This window comes from Phacochoerus africanus, chromosome 8 (assembly GCF_016906955.1).
Source record: "Phacochoerus africanus isolate WHEZ1 chromosome 8, ROS_Pafr_v1, whole genome shotgun sequence".
In the NCBI taxonomy this organism is placed as follows: domain Eukaryota; kingdom Metazoa; phylum Chordata; class Mammalia; order Artiodactyla; family Suidae; genus Phacochoerus; species Phacochoerus africanus.
This window is the reverse complement of record NC_062551.1, coordinates 138035156-138049039: the sequence shown is the minus strand read 5'-3', so window position 1 is coordinate 138049039 and position 13884 is coordinate 138035156. Positions and strand designations below refer to the sequence as shown.

Below are 13884 nucleotides of genomic sequence, written 5' to 3'. Positions count from 1 at the left end.
ATGAATAAATGAGTAAATAAACAAATGAAATATGCTATTGAAAACTCATAGGGATTTTTCTCAATAATTTATAAGTTGCTTGCCTTAGCATCATCATGACTTCTCTTCCTATCTTTTGAAAAACACAGCCTCAAATAGATAAACCAGAGCCTTGGAAAGTAAGTAATTTTTCTAAAGCGAGGGAAGGGAAAAGATGTCACCGATAAGCTCGAAGAGGAAACCAGAAAATATAGAGAATTATTGGACTTAATGAAACAAGAGGGCAGGTAGAAAGCAAACCAAATCTTACCAGCCCTGATCTTAAGAGATGCCGCCTTATCCTCGTGTTGTTAAAATATCCAGCCAGGTGTTTATCGGTAAGGCTATTATATGCTGCAAGTAATCTGGAACACAAAAATGAAACCATAAGGATTTGTAAAGTGTTGCTTGATAACCAAGGCAATTCTTGACCCTATCATCCCCCAACTGTACATTATCATTCTCTCATCCAGCCAGCCAGTCATTCACATATGTGTTTAATGAAAAGGTATTGTATGCCTACTGTTTTCTAGGTTTGATAACAACTGGGAGACAGTCCTGATGCTGTTTTAGCCCATGGACAAGTATAGAAATAAGACATGAACAATTTAATTGGTTGTGAAAAATCCAATAACAGAAATATGCAAAAAGCCTTAGGGACACAGATAAGGAGAATAACCACCAACTCTGATCACTGAGAAAGTCTTCATGGAAGAAGCCTGATGGAAAAGTAGGGGTTCCTTCAGAGGACTCTGCAGCCTCTTGTTACACACCCTAAATTCTAGGAACTCGGATTTACTTGTGTCCCCTGAACAAATTTCCTCCTGTCTTCAGGATACAAGGTACATACAGCCCCTCTACAGGGAAGGCCTCCCCTTTACCAGGTATTAGCTAATGGAGAACACCTGTGATGCACATCTCTTCTCCCAGGAGACATCCCCGACACAAACTAGGTGTGCTGTGCTACCTCTCACTCTGCTCCTCTAAGACCTTGAGATCCATTACAATATCCGTCCATAATGCATATCCATTATACTATCCATTACAATACTCACTACATATTCATATAATATGTTATTGTTCATTCCTTAGTCTACTCCTGTAGGTTCACAAACTGGCCCACACACACGAAGAGCAAGGGAAGAACGAAAAAGAGGCAGCCATTGCAGATTGGAGAGCGACAGGTTTAATAAGCAAGAGAACTTACCTAAGAGGCTTATCTTGGGCAGTTGCAAGACTAGTAGATCTCTGCACTTTCCCACTAGAATCTTAAAAGTTTATATAGAGGCCTGACTGGGCCCAGTCATGTATAAGGTCCTGATGGTTTCAACAGCACATTACTCTCTCAAGATTGCACCCCTTAAAATGGTTCCCACTGTGGGAACGGTGGGCAGAACATATATTCCAAAAACAGGGGAGGGGGGAGGGGCCTCTGACTTCCCAGGTCCAGTCTGAAGTGGTTGCATGGTTTCAATGACCTCCTCCAACACCTCTGCTAGATTTGAAGACCAAGATAGCAAATTATTCTTGGTGTCCCTACTGATGTTATTTATTATGTATCTCAATAATGATGTGTTCAACACACAAAGGTACCATTTTGTTTGGGATTCATTCTTAACTGGTACAAATTTCTAAGTTTAAGCTCAGCAGTTTATATATCTAGACACTTTCATTAATTCCACATTGAGAACCAAAATACTTTTTTTCATGGATTTCTGTTGATTTTTAGAGTCTTTCATTTTTTCTTTTTATTTTTTTTTCATTTTTAAAAGTTTTATTGAAGTATAGTTGATTTACAATGTGATAATTTCTGTTGTACAACAAAGCGATTCGGTTATACCTGTACACACAACCATTCTCTTTCAGATTCCTTTCCCATATAGACCATCACAGAATATTGGGTAGAGTTCTTGGTGCTATACAGCAGGTCTCTGTTGGCCATTCATTGGCGGATAAACTGTTTCCTTAGTTACATGCTATATACCATGGTAGATGGTCAATATAAGTCTATAAATAATAGTTCGAAGATATTTTTTCCAAGTTTTAACCTATCCTTTATTATTATCTTACAAAAGTAGGTACACATATACATATGCATGTAAATATACTTGTATGCACACATTATACACATACATAAATGTGAGTGTATGTATATACGGACAGACACAGAAACAGAAACAAAGAAAGAGAAAGAGGCAGAGAAAGAGAACATACAAGCCTAAACACAGCCCTAATATAAAGTTACCCTAAAAAATGCACACCCTATTACCTGCAACCAAGATTTATAATCTATACAGTTTATAAGCAACTGATCCTTAACTTAATCTGAGACCAGAGCAAGGACCAAGCAAATGTCTTTAGCAACAATTTTATTTAGCTCTTTGCACTGGAGATGGTATCAGTGACTTTTTCCAGTCTCTTTTCTCCTTAATGCCCATCTCAGGCAAGTTTCATGCTGTCAAACGGTAAGGAAAGTTTAATTTTGTCCTCAAAAGAGACTGGAAAGCAGTCACAAAGCCCAGGAGCCAAGGTGCCACATGAGAGTTGCAGACACATGAACAACTGCGGAAACCATTATTTCACTGGGCTTACACAGAAAGACAACCTGAGGGCTTCAGTAATGCACATACAAAACCAACTCTGGCTAATGCTTTGAAACCATCTTTTAAATGAACTGTCTTGGTGTCTTATAGTTCATCAAAGGTTTCTTGTCTCCGAAAGGTCAATGTTGTATCCCTTACCCTTTCTGAATCTCAGAATACCTTTTCAGCAACTCATTTCAGAAAGGTGAGCAGGTGTCTCTCAGTCCTAACAATCATGATCCCACAGTTCACATATTTTTAAGGTAAATCATTAGACTGTGATCATATATTGTCTTCTGTCTGTTTTTCAAGCACACGTTTTAAAAAAAATCAGTATTTTGGGAAGAGCTGTGAGTGCTAAAACCTTGAGTAAATAAAGTAGGGTCAAAATGTTAGGAAATGTGGGAGTTCCCATCATCTGACTAGGAACCATGAGGTTGAAGGTTTGATCCCTGGCCTTGTTCAGTGGGTTAAGGATCCAGCATTATTGTGAGCTGTGGTGTAGGTTGCAGACACAGCTCAGATCCTGCGTTGCTGTGGCTCTGGCGTAGGCTTGGCAGCTACAGCTCCAATGAGACCCCTAGGCTGGGAACCTCCATATGCCGTGGGTGTGGCCTTAGAAAAGGCAAAAAGAACAACAACAACAACAAAAAAACACAAAGTTAGGAAATGTGGACCTCAACTTCTCTATTGACTGTATAATATTCCGTTCCTTTAATTCAAACATTGAAACCTTTTTAATACTTAGGTCCTTAGCCAGTATTAAAGGACCTAAGGTCCTCTGGTACCACCTCATTCTAATTTTGCTCTCTCAGGCACTTACTGAAAGAGCATGTATGTGTGTGAGGCCCCTCCAGTCTTACTGACAGGTGGACTAGATCTGGATGAGTTGAAACCTTTGTACAGATCAGTTGTTTCACCTTTCCCTGTTTAGGAGATTGAAGGTCCCTGGTTGGGATGCCATTTGTAAGGCATCTTCTTCCATGACTATGAATAATAACCAGCTGGGTGCATCCAGGCTCAGTCATTTATTTTTTTCAGACAATGCCCTAATTTTTTTAACTGGAACTTTAGTTAAATGAGTTCTTTGATAACAAGAAACTAACCTAAATTATATAAAGATTTAGTAAAATGGCTGTTATGGATTGAATATTTGTTTCCCCCTAAAATCCACAGGTTGAAACCCCATCTCCTTCTATGTGATGGTATTAGAAGGTGTGGCATTTGAGAGGTGACTAGGTCATGGGAGTGGAGCCTCCATGAATGGGATCAGTGCCCTTATAAAAGAGATCCCAGAGGGCTCCCCTGCCCTTCTACCATGTGAGGACATAGCAAAAGAATGGCCATTTATGAATCAGAAAGCAGATTCTCACCAGACACTGAATCTGCTGATGCCCTGATCTTGAACTTATCTTCCTCCAGAACTGTGAGAAATAAATTTCTGTGGTTTAAGCCACCCAGCGTATGGCATTCTGTCATAGCAGCCTGAACAAACCAAGACAGCAGCTAATGCAAATATGTCCAGTATTTACATAAAAATGTCACCCTGGAGTTCCCGTCGTGGCGCAGTGGTTAACGAATCCGACTAGGAACCATGAGGTTGCAGGTTCGGTCCCTGCCCTTGCTCAGTGGGTTAAGGATCCAGCGTTGCTGTGAGCTGTGGTGTAGGTCGCAGACGCGGCTCGGATCCTGCGTTGCTGTGGCTCTGGCGTAGGCCAGTGGCTACAGCTCCGATTCGACCCCTAGCCTGGGAACCTCCATATGCCGCAGGAGCGGCCCAAGAAATGGCAAAAAGACAAAAAAAAAAAAGTCACCCTCATTCTGCCCAGCAAGCTTCCTTCACGGTGATGGTAGTAATCCTATGTCTCAGGCACAACCGTAGTCTGTCCCATCCTTTTCTCTCTGCTCTTTATGCGGTTCATATGGGTTTGCAGCCTCCCCTTGCTTATACTCAATTACAAGAGCTTTAGTGCCCCAACCTCACCTAGATTTAGTAGCATTCTTCCGATGTTTCTGCCTTTGTCCTCTCCACTTACTGCCACCGTTTCTCTCTCTCTCTCTCTCTCAAACACACACACACACACACACACACACACACACACACGCACATACATTTCTTTCTTGCACTCAGCACAACCCTGGGCCAGATGAGGTCCCCTCAGCTGGGCTTGGGATTGTATTGCACCTTGAGTACCCCAATCCCTTTGTAAGTTACTGTCTGCATCTGTTGTCAAAGCTGGACTTCCTGGTCACACTATCTCAGTCCTGTGATCCTCTCTTGCTCCCGTCCATAAGATCAACAGCTGCACTGGTCACAGCAACCACCAGGTCACTGTGACACAATCACTCAAAAGCCATGCTCTTCAAACAAAGGCCCATAAATAACTGGCCAGACTAGTCTAACTCGTTGGCTTCCTTACAGGACAGATGAGGCTATTTACCCAACCCCTGTGCACTGGGTGGAGAACAACCCACTTTCGGGCTCAATGCACTGTGGGAAACTGTCCACCAGGAAACAAAACAACCCTGTCTCTATGGTGGTTCCTGTTTCCCCTCAATCCACACCTCCCTGTCCCTGCGGTGCCTGAGTGTTAAGGAGCAAGTGTTGAGTCACTAGGAGTGCCACCTGCCCAGCTGCATCCTGATTTTAGCACTTGACCCTTGAACCTCTGCCTCCCACCATGTAGATGATATCATTGGGGCTCTGAAGTAATAAGATCAATTCCTATCAATCCCTCCATTGGCCTCCAAAGAGTGAGTCTATCCCATAAAAACCCAGACTAAAAGGAAAGGCATGGTAACATTAATCACAAACATCTATGGAGTACTGATGATTTTCAGGACATTCTGTGCAGCACCAGGGGCTTAGGGATGGCACAGACACTGCACTCACAGAGTTCCCAAGCTAGTGGGGAGGTATGCATACACATACATTGTGTGTGTGTATGTGTGTGAGTATGCACTTGATTTCTTTCTGTCACAGGCTAACTATTTCACAGTGGTTGCTGAGTATCTGAGTGTCCCCATTGCCGGGCACTGTGCCCTCAGCTGGGGAAGGAGTGTAATAATTCTTTCCAGTTTGCAGATTACAAAGCAGCTCCACATACATAGTCTCATTTGTTTTCTTTTAGGCCTCTGGAAAGTGAGCAATAGCTAACTGTTACAGCTCTTCCATCTTCCTAACACGGAAAAACTCCAAAAATAGAGTATTGCTTACTGTGATTCAGTCCAAGGTATCTATCTAGGATCACACTGATAGAGGAACCTCTTGTCGCTGGTAGTGTACTTGAACCCCACCCTCCTCTCCCATCAGGCCAGTCCCCACACTGTCTACTTCTGTGGACAGAGAAGGATGTAGTAGTTAAGACTCCAGCTCCAGTCCAATCCTGGTTCCACCCTGACTAGCTCCACACCTGGGGCCAGGTGACTTAACCTCCCTATGCCTTGACTGCTCTACCTTTCACAAAACACCCAACAGTAGCATAATTCAGCCAGGTTCTCTGCCACTTTACAACAAGGATCAGCTTTCCTCCAGTTTCCATATTCTTCATTTCTGTCTGAGACACTGAGACATTATAAGAATGGCCTTTTCCATCTATATTTCTACCAATGTTGCACAGATGATGTCCTATGTTACACTTTCATATCTTTTTTTTTTTTTTTTAGGGCCGCACCTGAGGCATATGGATGTTCCCAGGCTAGGGGTCAAATCGGAGCTGTAGCTGCTGGCCTGTGCCACAGCCTCAAGCCATGTAGGATCCGAGCCGCTTCTGCAACCTACACAGCAGCTTGTAGCAATGACAGATTGTTATCTCACTGAGCAAGGCCAGGGGTCAAACCCAAGTCCTCATGGATACTAGTTGGATTCATTACCACTGAGCCACAGCCGGACATGATATGCTATGTTAGAAGAGGGATGCTATCTCTCCAACTCTCTCTCTCTTTTTCTTTGAGTCCTCTCCAGAATCATCTTTAAAAGTCTTGTTGGGAGAAAATATTTGTAAATCATGTATCTGATAAGGGGTTAATATCCAAAATATATAAAGATCATACAACTCAACAACAAAAGCAAAATCAAAAACCCAAATAGTTGAATTAGAAAATAGGTAGAGGACCTGAACAGGTATTTTTCCAGGGAAGACATACAATTGGCTAACAGGTACATGAAAAGCCATCAAATGCCATTAGCCATCAGGGAAATGCAAATCAAATCCACAGTGAGATATTACCTCACATTTGTCAGGATGGCTGTTGCTGAGGATGTGGAAAAAATGGAATCCTTGTACACTGTTGGTAGGAATGTAAATTGGAGCAGTCACTATGGAAAACAGTATGAGGTTTCTCAAAAAATAAAAAATAGAATTATCAAATGATCTAGCATCTCAATTCTAAGTACATCTTCAAAGGAAATAAAATCACTATCTCAAAGAGGTATCCGTACCCCCATGTTCACTGCAGCATTATTCACAATAGCCAAGATAAGGAAACAAGCAGCCTTCAACAGATGAATGGATAAAGCAAGTCTGATACACACTCGCTGGAATATTATCCAGCCATAAAAATGGGGGAAATTCTGCCATTGTGGCAACATGGATGGACTCTGAAGGTATTCTGTTAAGTGAAATAAGTCAGATGGTGAGATGAATACTGTATGGTCTCATAAGTTGATCTAAAAAGCCAGAGAATAGAATGGTGGTTGCCAGAGGCTCAGGGGTGGGGAAAAGGGTGAGATGTTGATTAAAGGGTACAAATTTCCAATCAATGATGAATACATTCTAAGAATGTAACGTACAGCATAGTGACTTTAGTTAACAATACCATATTGCATAACCAATATTGCTATGAAAGTAGATCTTAAATGAGCTCAACACAAAAAAAAGTGGTGAATTATTTGAGATACTGGAAGCATTAACTAAATTTACTGTGCAAATCATTTTACAATATATACATGTATCAAATAATCACATTGTATACCTTAAACTTACACAATATATTCTCTGTCAGTTATATCTCAATAAAGCTGGGGAGGAAGGATTGGTGTCTCAAAATTTCCTTCTACCCATTACCAGTTCCAAAACTGTTTCCACATTTTCAGATAGTTGTTATAGCAATACCCTGCTTTTTGGTACCAATTTCTGTCTTAGTCTGTGCAAGTTTGTAACTGAATAGGTTGAGTGATTTAAACAACAAAAATTTATTTTTCACAGTTCTGGAAAATGAAAGTTCAAGATTAGGGGGCCAGCATGGTCAGGTTCTTGTTGAAGGTTCTCTTCCTGGTTTATAGACAGCCACATGGCACAGAGAAACAGAGAGACAAATTATCTGATGCCTCTGGCTGTAAGGGCACGAATCCCATCACTAGGGTTCCATCCTCATGACCTATTTTCCAGAAGCCCCATTTCCAGATATCATCACACTGGGGACTGTGATTTCAACATATGAATTTGAGGAGTATACAAACATGAGGCCAGAAAAAAGGCATAACTGTCTCCATTTTGTAGATGAGGAAAATAAGACTTAGGTCAAGTCTCTTGCCAAAGATTATGTAACCTAAAACCTGTTCCTGATAATATACACCAAGTCACAACGAAACACACTCATAAGGACTTGCTAAGGTGGAGATGAGGACTCTAGGTATAATAATGGGGAAATGTGAATCATTAAAGATTCACAGAGATGTAATTCCACCAATTTTTAGTACATAGACAAGAAAACTTTATATAAAAATTCTTTGTATGAAAATTAAGAAATGCACTACTTTCATTCATAATTAGCCATATCACTAGCATAAAAACAATGTACTGAAATCTTTAAATCACCCTACTCTCCTAAAGACATATATACATATATACATTTCTGCATTCAACTTTACACTACAAATTTCCTGGCAAACTTGTTCAGAGAGAATATAAAGAATATTTTTAACACAACCAGTTTAGTCTATCTCCAAATTATGACTGAACCTATCTGAATTAATGAAATTTTTATTCGTTTACTATTGCTCTGTAACAAACTATTGCATACTAGAAACTTAAAATGACACAAATTTATTATCTTATAGTTTTGGATATCAGAAGTCCAATGTAGGTCTCAATGGGTTAAAATTAAGGTGTCAGAAGGGCTGAATTCCTTCCTAAAGCTCTAAGGAGTATTCTTGTTTTCTTCTTTCTACATTCTAGAGGTTGCCCACATTCCCTGGCTCCTAGCTCCCTTCCATTGCCAAAGCCAGCCAAGAATTTCTTACTATGTCATCTCTCTGATTCTAGCTCTTCAGCCTCCTCCTTTCCTTTCCCATTTAGGGATCTTTGTGCTTACTCACACTGGGTCCACCCTTATTTTAAGATCAGCTGATTAGCAACCTTAATTCCATCTGCAACCTTAATTCCTGCTTGCCGTGTAAAGTAATATATTCACATTAATCTGAGGATTAAGACATGGACATCTTTGGTGGCCATTTTTCTGGGGACCACAAGGTTTTCCTATATACATGCCAAACAGTAGGGAGCAGAAACAACGGGACACTGAATGTGATGGTGACTGGTCTGTGATCTATATTGTTCAGGGATTAATCACATCAATGGTCCCTGCTTTCAAAAAGTACACTTCCCAGATGGAGAAAGGCTATTATTGGTGCCACACTAAATGGACAAAACAAATGGGAACCTACTTTGCTGATCTAATTTTCATGTGCCAAATGAAAGCACTAAAACAAAAGAACAAGAGATACATCAAGGAGCATTTCAAATAATTTATATTTTTTTTCTCAGTAAGGATAATCATATAGAGGTAATTTGCTTTAGGTGAATCTAATATGTGAAAAGAGAGATTTGCTCATAGTATGTAATAACATTCATGTCAAACACTATTCAGCACTTAACATATGTTATTAAATTCAATTACACAAAATATTTAGAAGAAATTTTCCAATTACTATGACATACCATTGATTGTAACCTGCAAAAGACATTAGTAATATGCAAATGTGAAAAAAAATCACTTTGTATTAATGAAGTAGATTACTGTTCTTGCTTACTACTACGTATATACAGATGCTTCTGGGGAAGAGAAAAAAATAAGGCATAAAGAAGAATATGGCAGGGTCCCTACTGTTAAGAACCTCAAAATGAGGTTAGAGAAAAGGATTTTATGCATAAAACAATTAGAAAGCATATAAAAGTATACTCAAAAGGCACTAGCAGTGGTGTGTTGGAGCTTGCTCATATCAGCTCTCATGAGATAATGGTTAAAATTTTAGGAATTCTGAAAGCTGTTGTTAGCTTGTAATTGGCCATCCTGGGAGCATTTACACCACAGAAATTGGAAAACTCTACAAACCAGGGCCCTTTTTTCTTTCTGAAAAGCCAGTTTACCAGCATACCACTGACTAAACTTAAAAATAAGTGACAAGATATATCATGTGGGATAAATAAAATAATTCATTATATGAGTCAACATACAGAAGTACCCTGTACATACTTTTAATCCAGAAATTCATCTTCTGTATGTAATATCTGACTAAAGGGGCTCACATTCCCACTCAACTCTTTCCTATCCCTAACAAAAAGAACATAATGCCTCCAATAAATACATTGACATTTTTCAGCAGCATTTCAATCAAGAAATTTTACGCAAGATATCTTTTTTCATCATCACAAATGAAAGGTTCAACTCACCTACCAATCTGGAAAAACTAATTATACAATTTTATGCTCAACAGAATCAAGTGAGATTTAGGTGAATGAACACAGTTTTATTACTAAGGATGAGAAGCCTAATGGAGAGGTGCTTTGCTTTTCAGAGGTCACTAAATATGCAATTTGTAGAGTTTGATAGTGTCCAAAGGGGGCCTACATCAAATCTCACTGCCAAGCAGGCTTCTAGCTAGATAAAATGTTTCTGTGACTCACATATCCAGAGCTTGTACTGGGAAGGCAAGTTAAACAATCACAGGATATTGTGGCTTGACTGCTTTTATGACAGTTAACACAGAATCAAGCTCCGGCCACCAACCCAAATGCCTCTCAATGTCCACCAGAAAAGATTTGCAAGAATCCCCTGAGGAGTTCCCATCGTGGCTCAGTGGTTAACGAATCTGACTAGGAACCATGAGGTTTCAGGTTCGATCCCTGGCCTTGTTCAGCAAGTCAAGGATCCGGTGTTGCTGTGAGCTGTGGTGTAAGTTACAGACACGGCTTGGATCCCGAGTTGCTGTGGCTCTGGTGTAGCCTGGTGGCTACAGATCCGGTTAGACCCCTAGCCTGGGAACCTCCATATGCCATGGATGTGGCCCTAAAAAGACAAAAAGGACCAAAAAAAAAAAAGAATCCCCTGAATTCCACTCAAGCCACCCAAAACAAGTTGAAGATTTTGAATCTCAGGGAGAAGAGTCTTAGCAAAGTTAGTAAAATCTAAACTGAAACACCCTCTCTATCTGAAGGCAGTACTAATAACCAGAAAAAAGCTTCCTACCAATAAAAACTGCATGCCTGTAATTTAAAAGTGAGGAAATTTTAAAAACATGTGACCAGACATCTTAACTCTTAAGAGGTGTTGTGATTTTCCTGTAATTATTTAAGGCAAATAAATCTCTGTCAAACACTCTGTGCCCAAAGTAAACTTGATGAGATTTAAAAAGGATGAGATTTAAAAAGGATGAGATTTGGAGCCAGAGGCTTGAGGTCAAATTCTAACTCTACCCTTTTAGGAGTTCCTGTCATGGCGCAGTGGTTAATGAATCTGACTAGGAACCATGAAGTTGCAGGTTCGATCCTGTGGCCTTGATCAGTGGGTTAAAGATCCATTGTTGCTGTGGCTCTGGCTTAGGCCGGTGGCTACAGCTCCGATTAGACCCCTAGCCTGGGAACCTCCATATGCCATGGGAGCAGTCCTCAAAAAGGCAAACAAACAAAAAAATTCTAACTCTATCCTTTTAAAAGAGGCTTGACCCTGGAGAATTCCATCTTCTTCCCTTTACAATTATTATCACCGTGAAGTAAAATGGTGTGTGTTTCTTGCAGAGGATGATCTACGTTTACTGGTCTGGATATAGATTTACCTGGAGCCACCACATCCTTGGATTACAGAAATTCATATGGAAAGTTTTAGTCAATACCCTCTGATTATACTCAGGAAATAGAGGTTCTAAAAGTAGGCATGACTCATCAGTAAACTCAGAGCAAAGACCTCACAAAGAAGATGAGAATGTCACAGCAATTCCCATAGAATTGTCCCTAGCCTTTCCTAAGGTCCTTGTCTTGCTACTTTCCACCAGAATTTCTTTCATCCATGTTTAGTCACTCCATTTAGATTCATATAAGATTCTTCCCTGTACACTTCTCACAAGTTGTGATGTAGAGCCATGACCACAGTAAACACTCAGTCAGAATGTGCTGAATGAATGAATCAATCAGTTAATAGAAACAAAATTTATTGATCCAATTCCTCAACATATACACTTTTAAAAAAATCCATGTGTAAGAATCACAACATTTCTTCTGCTTCAGGCTAATTACTTAATCTATAACAAAAGAGATTCAAAAGTATGCTTTACATATTTGGGCTTTTTTTGATGCAGAATGTTCAGTGTGGATGATCTTGCTGACAGTATTAGTTTTGTTGTTTTGTTTTCGTCAAATAGGTCCTTTTGTAGTGTGCCACAAAATTGCATTAGAGGAAAAAGTTCTAAGGGAGGCAGGAAAACAAACAATCAAACTTTTGAAAAAAGCTGAAGACCAGTACAGAAGAGGAACTGATGTAAGGGTCAATTATTTTCCAACCCTTAATAAGAAAACTCTTTGCCAACTAAAATTAAACCGTGAGTCTCTGCTGCCTGCCACTTTATACAGGGTGACTGAACTGATATGGTATAAATGATGTTATATTATATTCCTCATTCTTTTTTATTTGCATCCAAATCTGCCAGATCTCAGCAGGTATGCTAAATATTGATTTATAATTTCTCTCAGCTTATTCTAATGACACCAGCCAGATGTGAAGCATAATATTATTTTATTTATGGCCTTAATATGATGGTTTGGAGTGACTAGTAAAGACAAAGCTAGTCTCCAAACTATGCTGACTTCTGGCAAAATAGTTTTGCAATGCTCACAGATGAGGCAATAGGAAAACAGTATATGGGGACTTAGTGGGCCTGGGACACTAAGGGTGTCTAGTTCTTTACAGGAACTGATTTGAGCCTCCAGACTCTTCTCTGGTGACTTAAGAATATTACATCTTTGAATAACAACAACAACAAAAATGTGGCCACTTAAAAAAATATTCATTAATAGAAAAGTAATATCCAAATTCAGGGAGACAATGAAGCTGTTTGGAGGGAAGGTGACCAGTAGAAAGTTCTAGAAATCAACATTTGTATCACTAGTATTTATAGATCCTTTATTTATCTCTTTGTAGGGTACAGTAAACACTCTATATAATATGCACTGTATATTTTAATTCTCAAAACAACCCTGCAAAGTACGGTTATCCTCCCTCTTCATGGAGGAGTAAACTGAGAAGTAGAGGTTAGATAACTAGCTTACAACTACCTAAAGGCAGATTTGGGATTCAAATCAGGGACTGTCCTGCTTTAATCACTAAACTGCACTGTGTTCTACAAGGTACAACAGTCCTGCAGAGCCCAGGTTAGAGAAGGAAGGACATGAGAGATATCTGATAAGTGGAATGGTGAGCCTGTGAAAGATGCTAAGGTAGGAGCTGAGCGGAAGTTCAGGAAGGATATTTTGGCTCAATAAAAGGAAAACTGTTGGAAAAATCAAAGGAAGGGTGTGTTAGATGGTATGTCCCATGTTCCTGGGACTGCATGGTTTTGTGATAGCAGTGAAGGGTTTTAAGCAGGGAATGGTATGACCGGATTATTCCAACTCTCCTTTTAACACCAAAATCCTCTTGCTGTGTCTTGAGGAGGCAGAGGTTTTGTTGAGAGTTTGCTCTCTCTAGTCTGATTTCCTGAGCTTGAATCTTAACTAGATCATTTAGCAGATGAGCAATCAGGGGCAAAGTACCTAACTTCCCCGTGCCTTATATCTTCCTCTGAAAATGGAAATAATAATAGTGCTACTTTAGAAACATAAAGAGCATCAAAGGAGTCAGTATGATAAAGCATTAACGATTTACCCAGCACATAGTAAATGTTCAATGAATATCAGAAGTTACCATTGAGTATATCCCTCCCCTCCTATCATCACTTTATTTTATTTTTTTCTGTCTTTTTAGGGCCGCACCTGCAACATATGGAAGTTCCCAGACTTGGGATCAAAACAGG

General features: G+C 39.8%; 1 protein-coding gene across 2 annotated transcripts in view; it reads right to left on the bottom strand.

Moving 5' to 3' along the window:
• ERICH3 (glutamate rich 3) overlaps positions 1 to 13884 on the bottom strand; it is a 110107-nt gene that overhangs the window by 77106 nt on the left and 19117 nt on the right. For both annotated transcript variants that reach the window (XM_047788634.1, XM_047788635.1), the window contains exon 2: positions 290 to 383. In XM_047788634.1, coding sequence (XP_047644590.1) covers positions 290 to 383 — 94 coding nt within the window. The remainder of the gene's footprint in view (positions 1 to 289; positions 384 to 13884) is intronic.